We start from the raw sequence: 22,822 nt of genomic DNA, 5'->3' as shown, positions 1-22,822 counted from the left end.
CAATAGTAAGCAAAATACATCAGGTCAAGTGAGATACACCACAGAGTGAATACAAAACTGTTTTGAATTATACTGTGTGTGTGTGTGTGACAGAGAGTAGTGTGTTCACACATGCAAGTGATGACAATATTAAGAGAGAGGTGAGGAAAGGAGAGAGAGAGAGAGAGAGAATCTGCGTAAGCCAGTGGGTTTGTTAGTAAACAGACGATGTTCCTGTGGTGCAGGAGATGCCAGAGAAGCAACCACTCTACCTCCGCTACTCTCCCCTTGTCAGTACATCTGTTCAACATTTATGTCGTTTCAAAAAAAACTCTAAAATTTACTTCTCGCACCTCCCCACACCCCTCTCTTTTTTTTTAAATACTTTTTTTTTTGTTGTTGACGTGTCGAGTACTAGTCTCACAGAAGTCTTATTACAACATGTCTAGACGTAGAAGTCACTGAGGCCTGAGTTCAAGGCTTGCTTATAAAACTCAGTTTTGTTTCTATTTGACTGAGACATCTTCTAAATAGCATTACCTCACTTTTGTTTTACGATTGTGTGATAACAAAGAAAGTCTCAGACTTCGTATTGTGCAAGTCAACCTTAAACTTGGTGGTTCTTCTCGTGGCTCTCAATAGATCAAGAGGCCATAACTCCAACAAAAAGTTTGACTCTTCTAATCAGAGATACTTAACGAGATACATTCCAAAGGATAAATTCTTATTTTTTAACGGATAACCAAGTGCTGATTGCATTAGTTCTATTTTAAATGTAAGTGTGAACTTATAGCTGGTAATATCAATTAGTATTGGTAAGTCTACATTGTCTTTATTAATTACGTATGTGCATATAATAACAATGACGATGTCTTCGATTCCAAAGATTAAGGATGAGTGCAGTGTTTCAGATAATTACACTAACCAAGTTTCGACCTGCATATTTTCCCGCACCTCATGCAGACAAAGCTGTTGTCCGGTCTATTTAAATTGTTCTTTTCGTCTTCTGTGTCTACTTATGAACACCCCCCCCCCTCCAAATCTTAAATTTAAAAATAACTTCTAACTATGTAGAACATTAAATATAAATTATGCATTCATATGGATGAGTAGCAGTAAAACGCTTTGGTTTCTATCAAGCGGCTTGAGTTCGAATCCCGACTGAGTTGTGTTTGTTGATTGCTTTAAGGGAAACTTTCTCCCAGATTTTCTTCCAACAGTTGCACAAAAGAGAATGCACCATGACGCATTGAGCTAGACTATAACATTAAAGATACCCTATATACAAGTAGTTGAAAAATAGGAGCATTTATCTTAGGCATCAATTCTTATAGCGGTTCAAATTTAGAATATTTTTCAAGCAAATATAAATGGAATAGTAATGTAACATTCGTAGAGATGTATAGGGGTTCACGAATGCCTGTAGGTAAAGCAAAAAAAAAAAAGTAAAGTTCCCCTTTCAGACCTTGCGATCTATAGGACAGATGATGTAAGGATCATCTGTTTCTGTGGCCCACTGTTAACGAGGGTGTCATGTGGCCAGCACAACGACCAACCGCCTTCACTTTTCCCCAACTAATATCAGGTACCCATCAGAGCTGGGTAGACTCAGAGGCGCCCTTAAAATCCCGAAATTAAAGTTCCCCAGTCTTTACCAGGATTCAAACCAGGGCCCCCTGTTCGGAAGCCAAGTGCTTTACCACTCTGCCTCAGCCCCTCCCTTTAGGTTGAGGTAATAAATGTTTGCACTTAGATCAATTAGTGTGATGTCAACATTTTATTTACTCAATGTTACAATGCTTGGAGTCTTATCTTCTTATCTTATCAATAAAAGACGTTACTTCAAAAGATAATAACGTCCTACGCGTATCCCTGTGTCAATGTAGACATACATGTTAACCAGTGACTTAAAATCTGCCAAGTCATTGGTTTTCCTGGCGGATCCATTTCCATGCTTTAATAGCATTATGAATGAAGGAGCACTTGTGTAAATTTGTCCTAGAATATGAAATAAATAATGTTCCTTTATCTTTGTGTCTTTCTAGTATTTTATTTAGGTTTGGTTTTTGTATTTGTATTTGCCTAAAGGCAGGGGCGGACTGGCTATATGGGCAAATGCCCCATGGTCCGGTACCCTAATAGACCGGTAGGGCCACCGAAAGGCGAGTATTAAATTGTTAAATGTTCTATAATATGCTCTTATAAAATGGGCCCTCTGAGCGTCGTGTTAAAAAAAAATATTTTACAGGCTCTACACTAGTCCACACTACAGTCTAATTAAAACTAATTTAATGTAACAATTTTCCCGAAATAATGTAATAACCTACCTTCGTAGGCAGTGTTACTATTAAGCCTCATTCTATTAACCCCAACACACTTAGCCAGGAATATAGAGTTCACTGTATGCGCCTAGTTATCTAGTTACCAATACATTATCAAACTTAACAGAATGATTCTGAAGATAGGTATGGTTGGATGCCCATCAGACGATATACAATTTGTGGGCCGCATGGTATAGAAATACCCGGGCCAATTTTGACACCCAGTCCGCCTCTGCCTAAAGGCGAATAGGTTGTAAGTAGTCAATACAATAGATATTTTAGACGCTTGTATTGGCTGTGGGAATCACTTGATAAAGTTTCTAATTTTAAGTCACAATAAAAGAAATTTTATTCTGCATATGTTAGCTGTATAATTACAATAATATACTAATGTGTATGATATAAGACAAGTGTAGAAGGCAAAAAAGAACTGAAATCATTGTTGATGGAGTTCCTGTAACATATGTGACATTGTAGTCTAGCAAAGTACTGCACTCCCCCATTCGAAGACAGGTTTAAAGGCAACATAAAACACAAAAGTAAGACTTAGTAAGTAATATATTCTGGAATAACCAACTTCTTAGCACTGTGTAGCCTAGACATCTAGATGTAAAACTAGATTTAGTATTTTAACGCTTTCTCTCCTAATTAACGATACTATCGTTGATTTGATCCCATTAAATTAAATTAATATTTTGTTTTTAAAAACTTTAATTTGTGTTATATGAAAAGAGCATCAGTTCTCCTATAATTCTATACCTAAAGTAACATTTTCTAATTACAAATGAAAAATGTTATTGGAGTTTAATAATAACAAGGTAGAATATTCAAAAGTGAAAAATGAACTATTCTGACAGAACGTGAAACATAATTAGCTGTGCAACATACAGTCACATAGACTAACAGTCCAACAGCTGTGCAAAATACAGTCACATAGACTAACAGTTCAATAGATGTGCAATATACAGTCACATAGACTAACAGTCCAATAGATGTGCAATATACAGTCACATAGACTAACAGTCCAACAGCTGTGCAATATACAGTCACATAGACTAACAGTCCAATAGCTGTGCAATATACAGTCACATAGACTAACAGTCCAACAGCTGTGCAAAATACAGTCACATAGACTAACAGTCCAACAGCTGTGCAAAATACAGTCACATAGACTAACAGTCCAATAGATGTGCAATATACAGTCACATAGACTAACAGTCCAACAGCTGTGCAATATACAGTCACATAGACTAACAGTCCAATAGCTGTGCAATATACAGTCACATAGACTAACAGTCCAACAGCTGTGCAAAATACAGTCACATAGACTAACAGTCCAACAGCTGTGCAACATACAGTCACATAGACTAACAGTCCAATAGCTGTGCAATATACAGTCACATAGACTAACAGTCCAACAGCTGTGCAAAATACAGTCACATAGATTAAAAGTCCAATAGCTGTGCAACATACAGTCACAGACTAACAGTCTAATAGCTGTGCAATATACAGTCACATAGACTAACAGTCCAATAGCTGTGCAATATTGTCACATAGACTAAACAATCCAATAGCTGTGCAATATATAGTCATATAGACTAACAGTCCAATAGCTGTGCAACATGCAGTCACAGCTCCAGCGTAAGGTTTGGTCACCTCAACTAAATTCTAACTATTTGGCAGTATTGTTTTGAACTATTTTTAAATATGACGTAATCTTGTATAGCAAACAGAGAAATAAGTGAAGTCCCTTAAGGAAACAGTCCATCTGTTCTACTATTTTTAGTAGCACAAGTTTTGTATTAATCACTTTGTAATGTAACATAGCAAAGTCTGTCTTTTTTGACTGTCTACCCCTTTCTCTTTCTCTCTCTCTTTGTCTCTCTGATTGTCTGTCGATGTTTGTCAGTATCTCTCTTAGTCACTCTGCCATCTCTCACAATCTCTCTCACTGCCTTCTCTCTTTCAGTCTCACTTGATTATCTTAGCGTGTTTGTTATTTGTGTTATAAGAGACATTAGAACTAAATTTTCAATTCTCAAATAATTGAAATATTTCTCTCTTCTCATTTTTTTTTTGTCTTTCGTTGGTTTTATGATGTCTCTTTCTTTATTCCCTACAATGTATAGTCCAGCAAGCAAAGTTATCTGCTAAACACATGTGCATGGCCATAGGAATTCCTACTGTATGATAATTATTCTACCTTATTAGCAAAGAATAGAGTCAAGCTAGAGTCGGATTTAAGACTGAGCAGACATTTGTTCTGGTTCCTTATCTTCATAAAATGTACGCACAAAACATAGGGAGAAAGAAAGGGAGATAAAATAAAATATTTTCGTATTTCTTGTCTTCTTTCCCTTTTTGTTTGTTTACAAATGCATACATAGAAAAGTTCAGTTCTTGGTATGAGAAAATAGATAAGTTATAATATGGTCTCCTTCAGTCGCGTAGCGACTATGGATCATCTCATGGAAATGAGTTGAATGCCTGGGTATTAGCTGTGGTCGGAACGATGTCGCCCACACATCGGTTCCCCCCTCTCCACGCAGCTGATGTATCCGTCGCAGGTTCTGCCAGGGTGTAGCACTGGGTGCTGCAAACTGCCTTAGGGTGGCCAGCTCCTGATTTTTCCTTAGGGTTAATTCCCGAAGCCTTTCCTATGATTGGGTATGGCTGCAAGGCAACTGAGGTTTGAGTTCAGAGTTTTCCTTATCCTAGGTGGGTAGCCAGCAATGGCTAACGAGCCCCTCCTGCCCGAAGCTTACTGGTTAAGGCGTTAGTCACTCACCTTTGCCCCTTTAAAAACAGTTCCGCCGGACTCAATATCTGAGCCACACTTGAAGGCCAGAGGGTTGTCAGAGGCTATTTGAGATGCATGTCATTAGGAAGCATTTTATAGGTAGTGGAGTGCTTACATCCATTACCACTTCCGGCAATGACAACCTTGCGGAACCTAGATAAGTTATATGAGATCACATAAATAAGAAATCCATCGATTTAGTCTATCTTTAAATACGTGTTCTATCTCTCTTTTTCGTTGAGATATTATAACACCATGCTAGATATTTTCTACGGCAAGTTATCTGTAAGTTGAATAACTCTTAGATAGCTAACATTGAAAGGTTAATATTGCAGACTTGCCTATAGCCATGACTAGCTAACATTGGTAGGTTACTATTGCAGACTTGCCTATAGCCATGACTAGCTAACATTGGTAGGTTACTATTGCAGACTTTCCTATAGCCATGACTAGCTAACATTGGTAGGTTACTATTGCAGACTTTCCTATAGCCATGACTAGCTAACATTGGTAGGTTACTATTGCAGACTTGCCTATAGCCATGACTAGCTTACATTGGTAGGTTACTATTGCAGACTTTCCTATAGCCATGACTAGCTAACATTGGTAGGTTACTATTGCAGACTTGCTTATAGCCATGACTAGCTAACATTGGTAGGTTACTATTGCAGACTTGCTTATAGCCATGACTAGCTAACATTGGTAGGTTACTATTGCAGACTTTCCTATAGCCATGACTAGCTAACATTGGTAGGTTACTATTGCAGACTTTCCTATAGCCATGACTAGCTAACATTGGTAGGTTACTATTGCAGACTTGCCTATAGCCATGACTAGCTAACATTGGTAGGTTACTATTGCAGACTTGCTTATAGCCATGACTAGCTAACATTGGTAGGTTACTATTGCAGACTTGCCTATAGCCATGACTAGCTAACATTGGTAGGTTACTATTGCAGACTTGCTTATAGCCATGACTAGCTAACATTGGTAGGTTACTATTGCAGACTTGCCTATAGCCATGACTAGCTAACATTGGTAGGTTACTATTGCAGACTTGCTTATAGCCATGACTAGCTAACATTGGTAGGTTACTATTGCAGACTTGCCTATAGCCATGACTAGCTAACATTGGTAGGTTACTATTGCAGACTTGCCTATAGCCATGACTAGCTAACATTGGTAGGTTACTATTGCAGACTTTCCTATAGCCATGACTAGCTAACATTGGTAGGTTACTATTGCAGACTTGCCTATAGCCATGACTAGCTAACATTGGTAGGTTACTATTGCAGACTTGCCTATAGCCATGACTAGCTAACATTGCAGTGTATTTAGTGTACAGCAGATTGGGGACGTTCAAACGAAGTGCTAATCCAAAATCAGCTACTTAATTTTTTTGTTGTCTGTTTACGTTCTTGGCACATTACAATTCTGAAGGGAAAAAAGCGATAAGAAAGAATGTAGAGGCGATATAATGGAAAATGAAAAGAGTAAGATTTTCAGAGATTTGAAAAAAAAAAACAAGGTCAAGGACGTCGTATTGCAGCTCAGTGTAGCCAACTACATAATACAAATGACTTAATGCTAGAAGTGAGAGAGCCAAGAAATTTGGTTCTGTAGTGCTGACAGTAAAATGCTTCACTTAGAAATACTTGCACCAAAATGCTGATAATGTATGGCAATAGCCTCCACGTATAAAAGTGTCCACTAAAAGTGTTGATATCATGTGCTTGATAAGATGTGTAGGCCTATAATAAAAAGTATGAGAATTTTGTTATATAATGTTTTGTAATGCGAAATCAAATGTCTACATTTTTCATGTGTAGCTCTAGAAATAAGCAAGACTGACAACGTATTTAAATACAAAAGGGGGTGTAACTAGCCGATACGCATTTTAAGATAATAAAGTTGGCAAAAGTAATTTAGCGTCCTTAGCATTCAATTGGCAACGCTCATACTATCTATTTATTTAGCCATCTCTTCATTCTTCCTCTTTTCAATTTTCAACCTAGATCACCCCCACATTTCACCATACTACTTTTTCTTCTTTTTCTATCTTAATGAATTTTTTCTTCTTTAAAAGTGCAGACCGGAACATGAACATCAGATTATTGCGAATTTACATTAATCCTATAAATCCCAACTGGTTGTTTATCTTATCTTATATAATTGTGTACAAATATTATTGCCGTGTATATGTTAAAATCAAACAGACAATAGTTTTGGGTCAGCGGTAATCCAATTATAAGTATATCTAGTATGCTTTTAAAACTGTCCCGTCAAACTGTTGAAAGTCCTGCGTATATCCGAGCTTAGGAGTAGTTTAGTTCTACGTGCTCGTTCTTGTGCAGAGGACACTTGGGTTTTAAAACATCAAACTAATAGGCCTACGTAGCCTACGTTGTGTTTTACTCTATTTCAGACATTAAGGTGGATTCCTTTTGACGCTCCATTTGAAATTCCCGGACAGACTTGAAATCACAAACTAATTCGCAGAAAAAAGCAATGAGTTAACTCTTTCTCTCCTAATCGACGATACCATCGTTGATTTTGACCTCATTAAATTTAATTAACGTTTAATTTTTGAAACTTGACTTTGAATTATATAAAAAGAGCATGCATTTCCCTTTAGTTCTATACCAAATACAACATTTTCTCATAACAAACAACAAAGCTATTGAAGCCCAATCATAACAGGGGTAGTGAAATAGTAATGAGCAAATGAAGAATTCCTTCAAAACATGGAAAAATAATTATGGAGAGAAAGAGTGAAAACTTTGACAAGTAAATTAATCTCTAGATCTGATCACTTTACGAATCAAGAAGTGAGCGTCACGTGATTGTGTGGACGTACCAGGATCTTTGACTGACAGTACTTTGGGATAGCTTCCTGAAGTTCGTTTTTCTAGAGGTTTCTCCCCCCCCCCCCCCCCCCCCGTTCTCTGCAGATTTTCTGCCTTTATCTTAACAATTTGGTGTTCATCATTCCTGTCATGTATCTTCCAGTAGACCTAATACTAGACGTTATACTGTTATAGCCTAGTTAGGCCTAGTACATATGACATCACAGCACGTGATGATTCGACATGGGAAAAAAGTGTTTCTATTCAAAGCTAAAAGTTAACTTGACCTCTGGCTTAGCCTGTAAGGTTTCCTTGAACTGACGGACTTCAAGTGCGCATCGGATTGAGAGGAAAGAGTTACCGGACTTGTGTTTATACAAGTGGTCTATTTAAAGTGAGTGTTTATATAAATCAGATGTTAACAAGTGAAAGATTACCACCTGCAGAGAGAGAGAGAGATAGAGAGAGAAAGAGAGACTACGTAAATGTGTGTGTGTGAGAGAGAAATAAGACATAAGGGACAGATATCAAGCATGCCAAGTTTTAGAACCATACTGCGATGTGAGCTTACCTAAGGTTTTGTTTTACAAAGCTTATATCAACTCACTCAATCAGTCTGGTACAAATCTTGTACACGTTATTTCTCCCACTTCCCATTCTCGGATCAAGTTGAAACTTTGCACAATCATTCATTGTTCCATTTTTTTTTTAATTGATTAATAAGTAGTGGTAATGAATTAATTTTGTTTGAAAGATTATAAAATCTTACAATATTAAGAAATGTGACTGTAAATGTACAGTTCTTTCCCATATATAAGCTTTTTAAATTTAATTTAATTTTTATTTTGCTAGATAAACAATCTCCAGATCTCAAGTTCTATCTAAACAGAGAGTTTGACAATGATATTTAAATTTTAAGTAGAGAAGAAAGTAGTGCTAAAAAAAAGACTAGCCTTTGTCCATCTTCTACGTCTTGTATTTTGATCTCAATCTCTTTTTGTCTATCTGTCTGTCTGTCTGTCTCTCTCTTTGTGTAGCTTGTGCAGGATATAAATCATCTTTCCTTTATTTTGTTTATGCTTCAGGTATAATTTAAAACTGCTTCTGGCAATCAAATTAAATAAGAACAAGCTGATATAAACTTTGTCACATGTAAATTATGAGTGAGTCTGGTGTGAATGTACACTTTGGTTTCTTATAGTTATAATGTTTTTTGTTTGGTGTAATGCACAAATTGTAAGACAAATTTCCATACGGACAATAAAGATTATTATTATTATTATTATTATTATTATTAACTTTCTCTCTCTCTCTCTCTCTCTCTCTCTCTCTCTCTACATCATCTTTATCTGTGTATGTATTGGATAATTCCAACGAATTAATAAATAACATAAATATTTCTTGAAAGTGAGCCAGACATCTAGCGTAGGCTACAATCATTTCTTTTCCCTAAAGCTTACAGATAACCCGTTTTTATTACAGGATACTTTGTTACAACATTTGACCAAACGTAGCTTTTTTTGTGTGCAGCTAACTTGGATTAATGCACAGCTTTAAGTGCAACTTATTGAGAGAGATTACAAATCCCAGGTAACCGTGAAGTCTGCCCTCAGTCCATTTAAATACAACCAATACAACCGTAACCATTTTATTTAATTTTTCAGAAAGTTGTAATTAACCGTCATGGTTGAAAATATCCTTGTTGTTGGTGTTATGAATTTTTTAAATGTTTTTTTTTTATTTTAAATACTTTCATTGCTAGTTGGCTTACACTAGAATGAGAAAAGTGATAGAGCAGAGACCCCCCATCCCCCTCTCTCTCTCTCTCCATGACTTACAAAAAGGGAAAGGGGGGGGGGGGTTCAGAAATGATGAAAACAAATTGTTATAAAAACGAAAGAAATTAAAATACTGACGTCTCCAACCACTGAACTTTGATTCGTTACCCGAAACGTGACACACCTAAAGAATGTGGTTAACTATTACATGGTCCTCCATGCACAACGTGACACACCTAAAGAATGTGGTTAACTATCACATCGTCCTCCATGCACAACGTGACATACCTAAAGAATGTGGTTAACTGTCACATCGTCCTCCATGCACAACGTGACACACCTAAAGAATGTGGTTAACTATCACATCGTCCTCCATGCACAACGTGACACACCTAAAGAATGTGATTAACTGTCACATCGTCCTCCATGCAGTGAAGAAAGCACCTAATGGCCAGTTGTTGACACGGAAACGGGCTAGAACGTTCCTGTTCCTCACATTTCAGTTGCCACCACGCATCCTTTCGGTCTGGCCTACTCACGTCCCTTCTCCAAAGCGTTCCAGCTAACCACTATAAAGAGACAGCTCTCTCGATGACAGGCTTGCGCTTGCACACTATCTTATACAACGGCGCATCATTGACGAGTGCCGTACGGACCGCGGTTTTCGTTAAGAAAGTCGACCAAAACATAATGTTTTGAGCACCCACTTTATGAAACTATTTACACTTTCCAGACGTAGGCGTTTCATGACCCCTAGGAACGCCTCCAATGATTCTGTAGTCTACGTTGTAAATAAGCTCTGACGCCAAGCTTACTAACTCTAACAATAAGGGTAGAATCGTGTGTTTTTTTTCAGCCATGTCAACAAACAATAAGAGCAACAGTGGATGTACAGTACACAAGAGAGGATGGGCATTGATTGACGTCTGCTTTAACACACATGACCTACTTGGTATTTAGAATTCAAGTGACTGTGTGTGTGTTGTAATAGTCTGACAGTTGCACTGTTAGTTTCTATAATGCCCCTATCACTAGGACTACTAAAAGGTTGAATCTGTCATGATACAAATAACAAGCTACTGCTGAGCAATGATGAAGAAACAAAAAAAGCACGACAATGCAATCAAAATTAATTAAACACCAATTAGAAAATGAAAGAAAGACGACCAGCCAGATCTGGGCTCAGCGGCCAAAACTTGTCAAAGCCAGCGATGAGTGTCAAGATCTGCTTGCTGTCCAATACTTCTGCGCACTCAAAACATATTTTAGATCACAAGGGTATTCAAAACTGTTCAATACAATTGAAACGATATACTTAAACTTAGAACCTCCTGCGCCGTTCTGCGCATTGGGCAAGCTGCCTCCATAAAGATCTCTCTCCAGCAATGTTAGCAGTCTCTTCCCATCTGAGTTCACGGCCCTGATATCCTTAATGATGGTGCGGTGCCAAGTTATACGAGGACGTCCGTGCTCGCGTTTTCCTCGTATTGGCCTCGTATTGGCCTCGTATTGGCCTCCGTGTTATTGCAACAACAACGAGGTCGAGAGGCTAAGTGCGCTTGAACTTGGCTTGGCTTGGCTACCTAGAAGGGGGCTCGAGGTTCGATACCCGACTCGGGCAGAGTTGTGTTTACTGAGCGCCTAAAGGCAGCACGGAAAACCAACTCCTAGATACCCCCCCCCCCCCTACCGGTTCACAGATGAAATTGGACCAAAGCGCTCTGAGCATGCTATAAGCATGAAAGTAGCGCTATATAAAAGCTATAAATATATATATCGGCCTTGCGATCTATAGGGCAGATGAAGTAAAGGTCATCAGTTTCTTTGGCCCAAGGTTAACGAGGGTGTCATGTGGCCAGCACAACGATAAACCGCTTTTACTTTTCCCCAACTAATGTCAGGTTAGAGCTGGGTGTACTCTTAGGCGCCCAAAGTTTCCGAAATTAAAAATCCCAGTCTTACATAATGTCCTTATTAATGTTATCTAGTTCTCTCTTCTGCTATCTCAGACTGCAACAGAAGACACAGATATATGGTGTTTAAACTTCTTTCTAAAATTCATTCTTTTCATTAAAAACTTTTTTTTTAAATTTCATAGCTACACGGATTGACTGACACCAGACACCAATTTGTTCTGTAATCATCCACTTCTACAGAACTCTAGACGTTACTTATTATACAATTAGTGGAATTAGCGTCATTTCAGACTCGGGATAAATTGTGTTCTCATTGGCATTTGACATATTAACAATTACTGAATTAGTAAAAGTAGAAACAAAAAACATGTTTACAAATACTACCGTACAACCTTCAATTCTACTGCACAATGTTGAACAGTAGATGTTAGCTTCGGAAACCTCAACCTTATTCTATCAATGTAAATATATATATACATATATACATTGTTTTTTTAAATTAGTATTCTTTAGCAGGCTGTGATTTCTACCAATAAATTGGACCGCCCCCCCCCACTCGAAAGTGTAGGGGGGGCGGGATTGATACCATCGCGCCCTCCCGACCCCACCAAATCGGCCAACATACTAGAGGGGGGGGCGAAATAATCTAAAAATATGTTAAAAATATAAATAATTAGTAAATATTATTAACATAAGTAATAAATTCGTATACAAACTGTGTGAATTCTAATCTAAAATTTGTCCGCCCCCCCCTTTGGTGGGGGGGGGGCGGACGAGTGGGGGGGGGGCGATCGCCCCTACCGCCCCCCCCCCCTGGATCCGCCAGTGGTTTGTTCCCAGTTGATAGCACCGTAGTGTAAATATCAATTTGTCCTGCTCTTTGTCTGCAAGTGAAACCTCACCGTACACTTCCCCTGGACGTATGAAGACAGACTTGAAGAACATTCTGCGTTGTTTTCAATGGTTGTCCATTGGACGTGATCGCTGGTAATCATCTAGATTTAGATCAGGAGTGTGTTTTTTTATCTTATGTATAGACAGACTGTATATTTATAGTAGGCTATATGGTCTCCACATCTTAACAATTTTCTGACTTTTTATTTTCTTTGTATTTTAAGCCAAAGTTTTATTTCTTAATTTTTACATTAACAATTCTTGCTATTACAGATCAATAGTGACATAGTCAACATAACCAAATACGCCTTTGCGATATAATTTCACACTCGTGTATTCCCTAAAATATGTAAACATTCCTTACACACGAATTGCTTGCCAAACAATGGACCCATAGGGGCAGCCTAGGACAAACTATTTTGGTTGGACCCATAGGGGCAGCCTAGGACAAACTATTTTGGTTATCTTTTTTTTTTAATCAATCTCTTAAGGTAAAAATCATGACGATGGCAATAAATTGAACAAGAAAATAAAATAGAATGTAATTTGTGATAGTCCAGTATATCACGTTGGTTAATGGTCAGATTTCCATTCTTGGGTCACTCGGTATCCAGAAGTCACATTAAAAGTATTCTCTAGAAACGGTTACAACTGTGTAGAGAACTAAGAGCCAAACACCGCACCTTCAGATGTGATGATGTAGAGTATTACACTGAAATGTTAGCGTGACATTTGACACAAATGTATTTTAAGTGTTTCGAATCTCATGGAATCAAGTGTGGTATCAACCATACGATCAAGTTGCCTTGGGTGTAATAGGTCAACTACATTCACTGACATAATTAAGCATGAATACTAGAACAATGACTCACGATGAGTGCCCGTACAGATGAGTAGAACTCTCCATATTAGGTGAGTCAGTCCATGCCGTGTACTTGAGAGGATACTGACATGTGTCTTTTTTTCATTTGGATTTATTATAGAATTTTCTTGCCAACAGAAATGTAAGTGTTTGACACTTGGTCTAAGTAATACACAAAGAATATGTTGTTTTTGTTGGGAGTAAGTTATGAATAATGTTTGTCCGAACCAAAAGCCCCGAGAATGAATTCTTTGAACTTAATTTTATTTTTTAAATGTGTGATCACTGAGTTGGTTTAGAGAGTCAGAGACACAAAGAGTAACAGACAGAAAGTCACATAGACAAACAGACAGAAAGAAACAGAGATAGACAGACATAAGGACAGAGAGACAGAAAGACATAGTGAAAAACAGACAGAAAGACACTGAGAGAGACGGACATAATGACAGAGAGTCAGAAAGACACAGAGAGAGACAGACAGAAAGATACAAATACAGACTGAAAGACATAGAGAGAGACAGACTGAAAGACACAGAGAGAGACAGACAAAGGATACAAATACAGACAGAAAGATACAAAGACACAGAGAGAGAGAGGCAGACAGAGAGATTACTACAGAAATTGAGAGATCTATTAAATGAGAACCGAAATTGTGACTAGGTTGGTGGGGCTTATCGAAAGAGAGATCCAGTTGTTTACTTTCTACCAGATTAACATTTTTAATAGCCTCTAAATGATCAGACTTATACATAGATTACATACTGACAATAAAAATCTACATCAGTAAAATAGAAGTTTCAATATATCGGAATTAATATTTTAAGTTTTAGTATCTTTATCATCGAACTCCATTTTTTTATCCATCCCTGCCATCTGTCATTAAGAGGGGCTAAAGAATATATAGTTTAATATTATTTATTATTTACTTTTCATCAGTTTATTAAATATGTATCAGATATATTATTTATATTACAACTATTTGTTTATTTACGGGTACGCTGGCGAATGAAATTTGAGTCAAAATAAAACAGACTTTCTCAAGGGAAATGTATTAAGTAGGCAACACTTAAGAGTTCAAGAGGGCTCTTTTCCGGGTATGAATTGTGTGCATTTAGATTGCTTTTGAGACACTGCGACAATAATATATATATAAATATTAATTAGATCTATCTACCTTAGTTAACAAAAAAAAAGCAATCCGTTGGTGCGGTCAATGTTCTACGAAGATATTGGGTACTGTTTCCAACACAGATCGCATACATGCACTTTTTCTAATCGTTCTCCCTGGTAATCACTTTACACACGTAGATGGATGGGATAAAACAACAACACTGTGATGGTTGCTTTCTTTGCCGTGCTGACATCGATGATCAAATTCTTCTCAAAGTCTCGGGAAGTAGCAGCACCTAGAGGACGTCTTCTGACGAAAGCGCCACCAGCCTCTTCTTAGCTGTCACCATCCTAAGTTCTAACTGACGTGTACACACTCCCTTAAAGCATCATCTTTTCAATCAAAACTAATTTCTAATCTCAGAATGTTAGTTGGATTATTCTAGACGAATCTCATGAAGAAATGAGTACTATTTCTATTACTAATTCACTAAGATCACCCCCGCCCTCAGAAATTCTTCTCTTTCGCTGATTCTCTGTGGTTGTGAGAGCATTGACAGCAGGGTGTTTAACATTGTCACAGTCAAAAGTTGAGACATAAACAAAGCAATTAACAAAGTTGTCCCTGTAAGGCCGTTTAGTCAAATACATTTTCTTTTTTAGCTTGATCAGAGTGTCTTAAATAGTTGGCGAGTTGGACACAGACAAAACAGAGTTACTGAGTCACTAAAGTAGTTTATGAAATTAACATATCACAAATTCCTCAGTTAAATCATGATATTCATCTAATAGAAGTCATTTATTTATGCAAAAGAAGTTAATAACTATTTGAATACTTAAACATATACAATATTAAAAGAGCACGCTATGGGAAACCATGCACTACAGTCTGTGTAAATCAAAAGTGACATATAGAAGGCAAAAATACAATTACATCTCTCTCTCTCTCTCTCTCTCTCTCTTTCTCTCCAAAAAGTGTTCCAGCTGAATAAAAAAAAAAGAGCATAAACAAACAAACAAGTCTGTATCTTATTTAATAACATAAAGCTCCCTAAATCAGTCCGAGTTGACACTTTGACTCAGCGAATCCGGGAAAATGTTATAGGGAACAACCTTTAGGAAAATATCCAGCAGCGCTTGGGTTTATTTATTTTAATAAATTGTATTATTATTATTTTTACAAGCATGTCTTTTTATTGTGTGCACCGTTCAAGTTTTGTTTTGTTTTTTTGATTCCATCTGTTTGATGCCATGTTTAACTCTTGTGTGAGTTTGTGTGGAGAGGCGGACAGGGAAAGAAATTGTATTTTGAGATCATAATCTAGACTAGAGGACATCTCATTGTCTAAACATTCTTAACACCATAAAGTGCGTGTCTTGATCATATTTCATGTTGTTCAGGTGGAAAGAAAGACGACCTGTGGCTCAAGTAGTTTTAATGGAATGAACAGTAATGCACATTTTGAACAGTGGCGTAGAATTCCATGGGCGCTTCATGAAACTTCCCCCTTTTCCTATGCCTTAAATGACACTTGACAGTGCTAATGTCAAACACAAGAAGTAGGTTCGTTAGAAATATGTCGTCTGAACAATTTTAAATAGATGATTAGAAATATGATTCTAAACTATGCAATAAAATGTATACCGTTGTATATAGAATGATCTGGCCCTAAAGTTAAGCCCCATCGTTTCTTGTACAACAATGTGAAATGACGTGTACAAACTTTTCAAACAGATAGACATTTCGAGTTGATATAAGATTTGTAAAAAAAAAAAAAAGGAAAGAGGCGCATTATATTTTTATTTGTAAGAGTAAGTTGGAGGGGTCAATAGGAAAACAAACAATATATAAACAATATATATATATATATATATATATATATATATATATATATATATATATATATATATATATATTGAAATTACCATGTTCTGTAGTGACTTCATGGCTGCGAACCAGCGCACAAGAATGGACTAAATGAATGGGGAGCAGGAAGAGAAAGTGGGAGATTGAAATTGAGATCAGCCTTGTTTTTGGTGATTTATTTTTATTTTATTAAACATTGTATTCTCTTTGTTCCCTCACTGTCGAGTTGCTTCCTTTAAATGTTGTAACATTGGTGTCAGAAGTGGGTTTATTGGCGACTCAACGAACGGGAGGTAGGTTAGTAATGGCTTCTCCTATTATGAAACAACTAGACCAACTCTTGATTAAGGGGTTATTGTTTCATGAAAAATACTGTCCAAGGAAGGTATTTCCATCAGTAGCTCTTTCTTGTGTGTTGATAGAAAATCTACCTTCATCTTTTTTTCGCCTGGTAATTTTTTTTTTGACCAACACGTCTTTGAGGCTCTGCATGGCAATATACCTTAACATTTTGATCTAGATATTATATGTAAGTTGAACGGTGGAAAATAATCGAGAAATATTTGCTTTTTATACTTTCTGTATGATTTTTTATTTGTTTTCGTGAGCACTTAAATTACAATAAATTCTTTTTTATTTGGTAGGGACATGTACTCATTCGGTCTCTCACGAATAGATCGTACTTGGATAATAATTCCACTCCAGGATATTTCTTTGATTTTGTACTGCCAATTCTTCAATTCGTTCGCTATGCCCACGGAGTGCCAGATTCTGCTTAAAGAGAAAACGCACGATGTCCACAAGATTCTCTACAGATAATCTCTCCACATTTTCCCCTCTTTCTTAGTGTTGCCTACTCTCAGACAAACTTCAATTTCCCTCCCAGCAACTGATGTGTGGCTAAAAGGCTAAAACCGCTTGATTAGAGCTTGGTCACCTTACAAGGAGGCTTGAGTTCAAATCCCGACTCTAGAAGGGTTGTGTTTGATGAGCGGTTAGAAAACCTTCTCCCAGATAGCCCCTCCCCCCACTGGTCCACAAAAGATATTTGACCATTACTAATAAGTAATTTAAAATAAAAACACTATTTTAAACATGTCCATAACCAGTGCATTGAACAATGAAGTAACATCATGTAAGGCTTCAAAAATAAGTGTAAAAATGCTAAGCCTTCAAAGATTTAAACCAATCTGGTAAAATGTAATTCCAGCTGGTCTACAGATTACATTTAATTTAATTTGAGAAAGAATATAGGACACAACAAATTACCAAAACAAATAAATGTGTTTGTTTTTATTTATGTAATTACAATATGTAGTTTTACTGAGAAAGTTTGTCCTCGTTTTGATGCCCCCCACCACTTGATGCCCGTGCAGCCCGCACCACCCGCACATTGCTAGCTACGCCACTGACTTTTAGTGGGAGCAATGTCAGTGTGGCTTGAAGCAATATGATTTTTTCATCAAATTCTTTAATATTTTCACTGCTGCCTATGCTATGATGAAAACTGAGGTTCAAAATCACTGATGCAAACTTTGGGGACTTCATACCTGCCACCATGTTAAGATAGATACTTGAAATGACCACACTTTCATTATATAAACGAATAAGTAGCTTCTTTAATCTTGGCCCATAGAATAGTGTCCCCTATGAATGGGCATAACTCTTCCTACTATATACAATAAACCTAAAAGAGGGTAATCAACAATATTCTGTGAGTTACTGAAAGGGGCGTAACATTCCATCAACAGAGCTCGTGAACTCATCTACACTTTTTTTGTTTTGTAGCACTTTACACAGCGAACATTTTTTCCCTTTCAAAACAATAAAAAAAAAATTCAAAGGGAAAGTAAAACATAAAAAAAAACAATTGGAGGGGGGAGGGGGATAAAGTGCTATGATGTAAAAAAAAAAAAAGAAAAGAATAATGTCAGAAAAGAAATATCAGAAGGTATAAACATCTATTAGTTTACCGCTGTTGTTTAAACAATATATCGTAACGGTAAAAAAAAATGGTCCTTTGAAATTTATTGCAATAATGTTTTCCCAATTTGAGATCAGCCACTGCTGGTAGTGCCAGACTTTTAAGATTCCCAAAAGTCAATATGGAGGATACTCATTATTGTTATCTTCTTTGGCGTAATGCTGGGTCAAATGAAGCAACTTGCAAAAAGGCATCTACACCAGATTTTGTTTGAACGGCAAAGTGTTTAATCTTCAACGTCTAATATCCCATACAAAAAAGAAAACAATGCAAATTGTCACAGCAGAGCTTCTCTCTGCCGATGATATCCAGCTCGCGGTCAATTTGCATACGTTGCACACTCTTTCGGTTTATCTATTAACATCAAGAAACAAGAAGTTATGTTCCAGAAATTACCCTATAAAACTTACCCAGCCCCATAGATCACCATAAATGCACACCCCCTTAACATGGTAGACCCTTTCACATATCTAGGATGCATAGTGTCAAATGACACATCGCTTTCAAGGGAAGTTGATAACCGTCTGCTTTTGGACACCTTCAGACGAGAGTTTGCCGGAATAAATCGCTCTGTTTGCCCCCCCCCCCCAAAAAAAAATATAAAAAAATCAGTGTCTACCAAGTAGTTTTCTCAACCCTTCTATATGGATCTGAGACATGGGTACTATACAGAAAGCAAATAAGACTTCTTGAACGAAGATGCTTGCGCTCCATCGTGGAAAGACGGTGGCAAGATCGCACTACAAACTGCGATGTCCTTGAGAACGCCGGTATGGACAGTATAGAGGAAATTCTTATGGTCTGACAATTACAATGTGCACGTATCCCTATGGGGGGGGCGAATGCAGTCCTTTTCTTTGAGCTGAAGACTAACAGAGGTGCCCCATAGAAACGCTTTAAAGACCAGCTTATGCGCCAAATTGCTTTAACTGATATAGAATACAGCACCTCGAAGCAGGTGGTTTCAGAACGAGACAGGTTTAGATCACTTACTATGGCCACGGGATACATATTTGAGGCCACAAGAAAAGCCACTGCTTAGGACAGACAAAGAGGAGAAAAGAAAATCTAAATCGACCACCTGCGGATAATAGTTGTCTGCGCTGGTGTGGCAAAATAAGTAGGTCGCCGCTGCATTCCTCAATAATCTTGGGATACGAAGACACGCCTTATTATTATTGTTTACTAATATGTTTTGTAAATTGCAACAAGAAAAAAATGTAAATCTATATTTAAGTTCTTTAAATCTAATAATAGATGAGTTGTTCGAATCTATTAGTAGATCTATATGGTAATATGGTTTCTGTGAAATAGATAGAATTTGTCTTACCTAAAATATATAGCTAAGTGACTTCATTATCTTTTTTTCTGTGACAAAGTTTGATATACAGCTAAGTGACTAATTTTTGTTTACTTTCAGCACAAGAGAGCTGAGTATCAACTACACGTATTTTAAGTTATCTACACTAGACTAGATCAAGAACAAGATCATTTAATTAAGTTTACAAATTGAAGAAAAATGCCATCTATCAGATTTACGAGATCAACTTCAAGATTTATATTTTGTACCCATTTGTTGTTTTTACTTGTTTTTGTCAACATGATGAAAAACTGCTTCAGGTAATTAAATTTAAATGAAAGTAAAAAGTAACGTTAAACTTAACTTAAAGTTAAAGTTACATCATGATCAACAGTTCAACACTACTCAACAACAACAAAAAAAAACCTACTCATCCTACTGGTGACCTGATCAACACGGTCATCATTTCTGTATGTGAATCATTTCGTTTTTATAAATTATAGCGTCTAGATCTACAGTTACAATGATCTACTACTAGGTGTCATTTCTTTATAAAATTATTTCAATTTTTATTCATTATAATTATGATTATCATAAAATAATAATTGATTTTCTGAATCATATCATCATTATAATCAGGGCCGCCGCTACCTATTGTGCAATGTGTTTTAAAATTAGTTTTAAAAAAATACTGAAATATTTTAATATTTTTTATAAATTCAAAAATTGTAATTATTCCTTTATCCTTTGACAACTATTAAAAAAAGTCTGATATACGTACATAAGAAGCTATTTTAGAAACTTTAAAAAAAAAAAATTGGAGCGGGGTGTGAGGGATTCCCAAGGGTTTTTCCTTAGGCTTCAACATATTTCTGACCTTCAATTTTCGCCGGTTATCTGTAATGACGCTTACAGAAGCAGATCAGTCAGATTTCTTTTCCTTCTTAATATCTACTTATTACATATAAATATTGTTGCTTAGTCAAATAACCCGCCATGTAAGTAGATCTAGTTATTAAAAACTCAATGTTAAAAACATTTTCCTTTTTATGTTAAATGGTGGTTAGTGTAGCGTAGAATATTTTTGGGTCATTATATATGTAGATCTGCATTGAGTTGTAGGCTTCTAGCTGTTTGGAGCAACAAGCCAACGACCGAGCAACAAGGATGGGGGCGAAAAAAAAAAAAGGTTTTATTTTCATTGTAGATATTAATCCGAGTCTAACTATGACCACGTTTACAAATTAAAATATTGTTAGTAAGAGGCGTCGTTTCATCTTCTATATAAAGATGACATTACAGGTTCAAAAGGAGTCAATGATTAGGAGTGATAGTCATTCTACCAAAGACACAAAATAAAATGCAGAAAGAAAATTTTTTTAAAATCTGCTATTGAAAAGAAAACAACAATAGATGCAATGCATTAAAGAATGCTTGTTTTTGAAACGCAACCTTAGCAGACCTTTATTGGCAATGTCTTGCTTTTAAAGGATCCATAAATAGTTTATTTGACACACACAAAACGGGTATTTGTATCAATTAATAAATTCAATTCAAAATTAAATGAAATAGAAAATAAAATCCTTGAAATTGTATAAGCACACAAATACTTTCATAAAACATTAAATTGTACACCAGATATATCACTATGATTAATGCTTTTTAATGTTTTTTTCTATACTTCAACTTGCAATACATACAATTTCTGGGGTTTCCCCCAATTACTGATACAACTGGAGAAGGACTTTGTAACGTCACAATAGAAAAAATGCAAAGTTAAAATTGGAAATAAAACATCTAAAAAGGCATGAGGGATACGACAACGGTGCAAATATCAGAGGTAAAAAGAAAGGAATGATCTACAAAAATGGATTTAACATCAATGGGCGCTTTTGTTACAGTATCCTGTTTAGTCGTAATGCATTTATTTTTCTAGACAAAAAAGGAAGGGGGGGCGGCATTTTATTTATTTCGCACACAGGCGGCCACAACCTTCGCGGCGGCCCTGATTATAATCATTAATGATTGATTAATGATGAAAATCAGAACTTCTAGATCTAGACCTCTATGTCTATAGACTTTTATTAATAATTAAATAGGCAATAAAATTAATCTAGATAAAGATACCGCTTCTACTATTGTCTATAGATTTATCCTTAGAATCTATTTTAGTTTAACACTATTAACTATAGATGATCATGATCTAGAAATATGTAAGACTAAGACTGCTTTATTGATCCTTACGGAAATTTGTTGTGATTACAAGGACTCGTTCAGTCAACTACCATTAACATTAAATAGGCAATAAAACAAATAAAATTAATCTAGATAAAGATACTGCTTCTTCTATTGTCTATAGATTTCTCCTTAGAATCTATTTTAGTTTAACACTATAAACTATAGATGATCATGATCTAGAAAAATGTAGTTCAGTCAACTACCATTACTAGAATTTAGAAAAGATTCTATCTTAGGTTTATATCTAGATTCTACTTCTAGATTTACTTCAATATCAATATCCTTATGATTAAGACTCTAGATCTGTAGTAGACCTATTAATATAGTATTATCTACTATATCTATCTCTCTCTCTTTATTTATATATATATATATATATATATATATCACTTTTTTGTAAAAAAATTGGTGCCGGTACTCAGTGATGAATTGCCTAACTTTTAACTACTAATAAACGTTAAAATACAAGAAAAGTAATAATTTTTTCCCCACATTCAAAAAGGTGCTGGTAAGACGTACCAGTGCATACTGTCACAAAAAAAGCACTGTATATATATTTATATACCATCATTTAGATCAAACTTAAGTGTTCGGTTGTTGGCCTCCTTCTGTTGTAACAACTATGGTTCATCTCTTAGAATACTTGTGACTGTGGAGCTTTATTTTGGAGATGTCCACTTAGATTGCCAATTCGGGTGGCTTTTGCTTTGGTTGTAGAGGAGCCAGCCATTTTTTACTTTGCACGCTTTTCTTCCAGAGCTGAGCCCCATGTTTTTTCACTGCCATATCTTTCTCCACTCTAGGGTTATGTCTTCCCAGTAAGTAGGGGAAGGTGGGGTGAAATGTCACAAGGGTAAGTTGTCACAAACACTATAGCCTTCTAGCACAAATAGAATGAATTTTGTTTTCACTTTTGTTTTGCTACGG

General features: G+C 36.3%; 1 protein-coding gene across 5 annotated transcripts in view; it reads left to right on the top strand.

Annotated features, from left to right (window-relative positions):
- The first annotated feature begins 360 nt into the window (after positions 1-360).
- The window catches only part of LOC106053324 (complement C3-like), an 86,816-nt gene continuing 64,354 nt past the window's right edge, over positions 361-22,822 (top strand). The window contains exons 1-3 of one of the 5 annotated variants that reach the window (XM_056039907.1): positions 13,461-13,538; positions 16,445-16,543; positions 19,778-19,977. In XM_056039907.1, the coding sequence (XP_055895882.1) occupies positions 19,877-19,977 (101 nt within the window). In that variant the 5' untranslated portion in view covers positions 13,461-13,538; positions 16,445-16,543; positions 19,778-19,876. Of the gene's footprint in view, positions 795-13,308; positions 13,539-16,444; positions 16,544-19,777; positions 19,978-22,822 lie in introns of those variants that run through there. The other 4 variants (XM_056039902.1, XM_056039905.1, XM_056039906.1 and 1 more) reach the window with 4 other exon arrangements.

Source organism: Biomphalaria glabrata, chromosome 9 (genome assembly GCF_947242115.1).
Source record: "Biomphalaria glabrata chromosome 9, xgBioGlab47.1, whole genome shotgun sequence".
NCBI lineage: Eukaryota > Metazoa > Mollusca > Gastropoda > Planorbidae > Biomphalaria > Biomphalaria glabrata.
The sequence above is the reverse complement of the archived record's forward strand: the minus strand, read 5'-3'. Positions and strand labels throughout refer to the sequence as shown.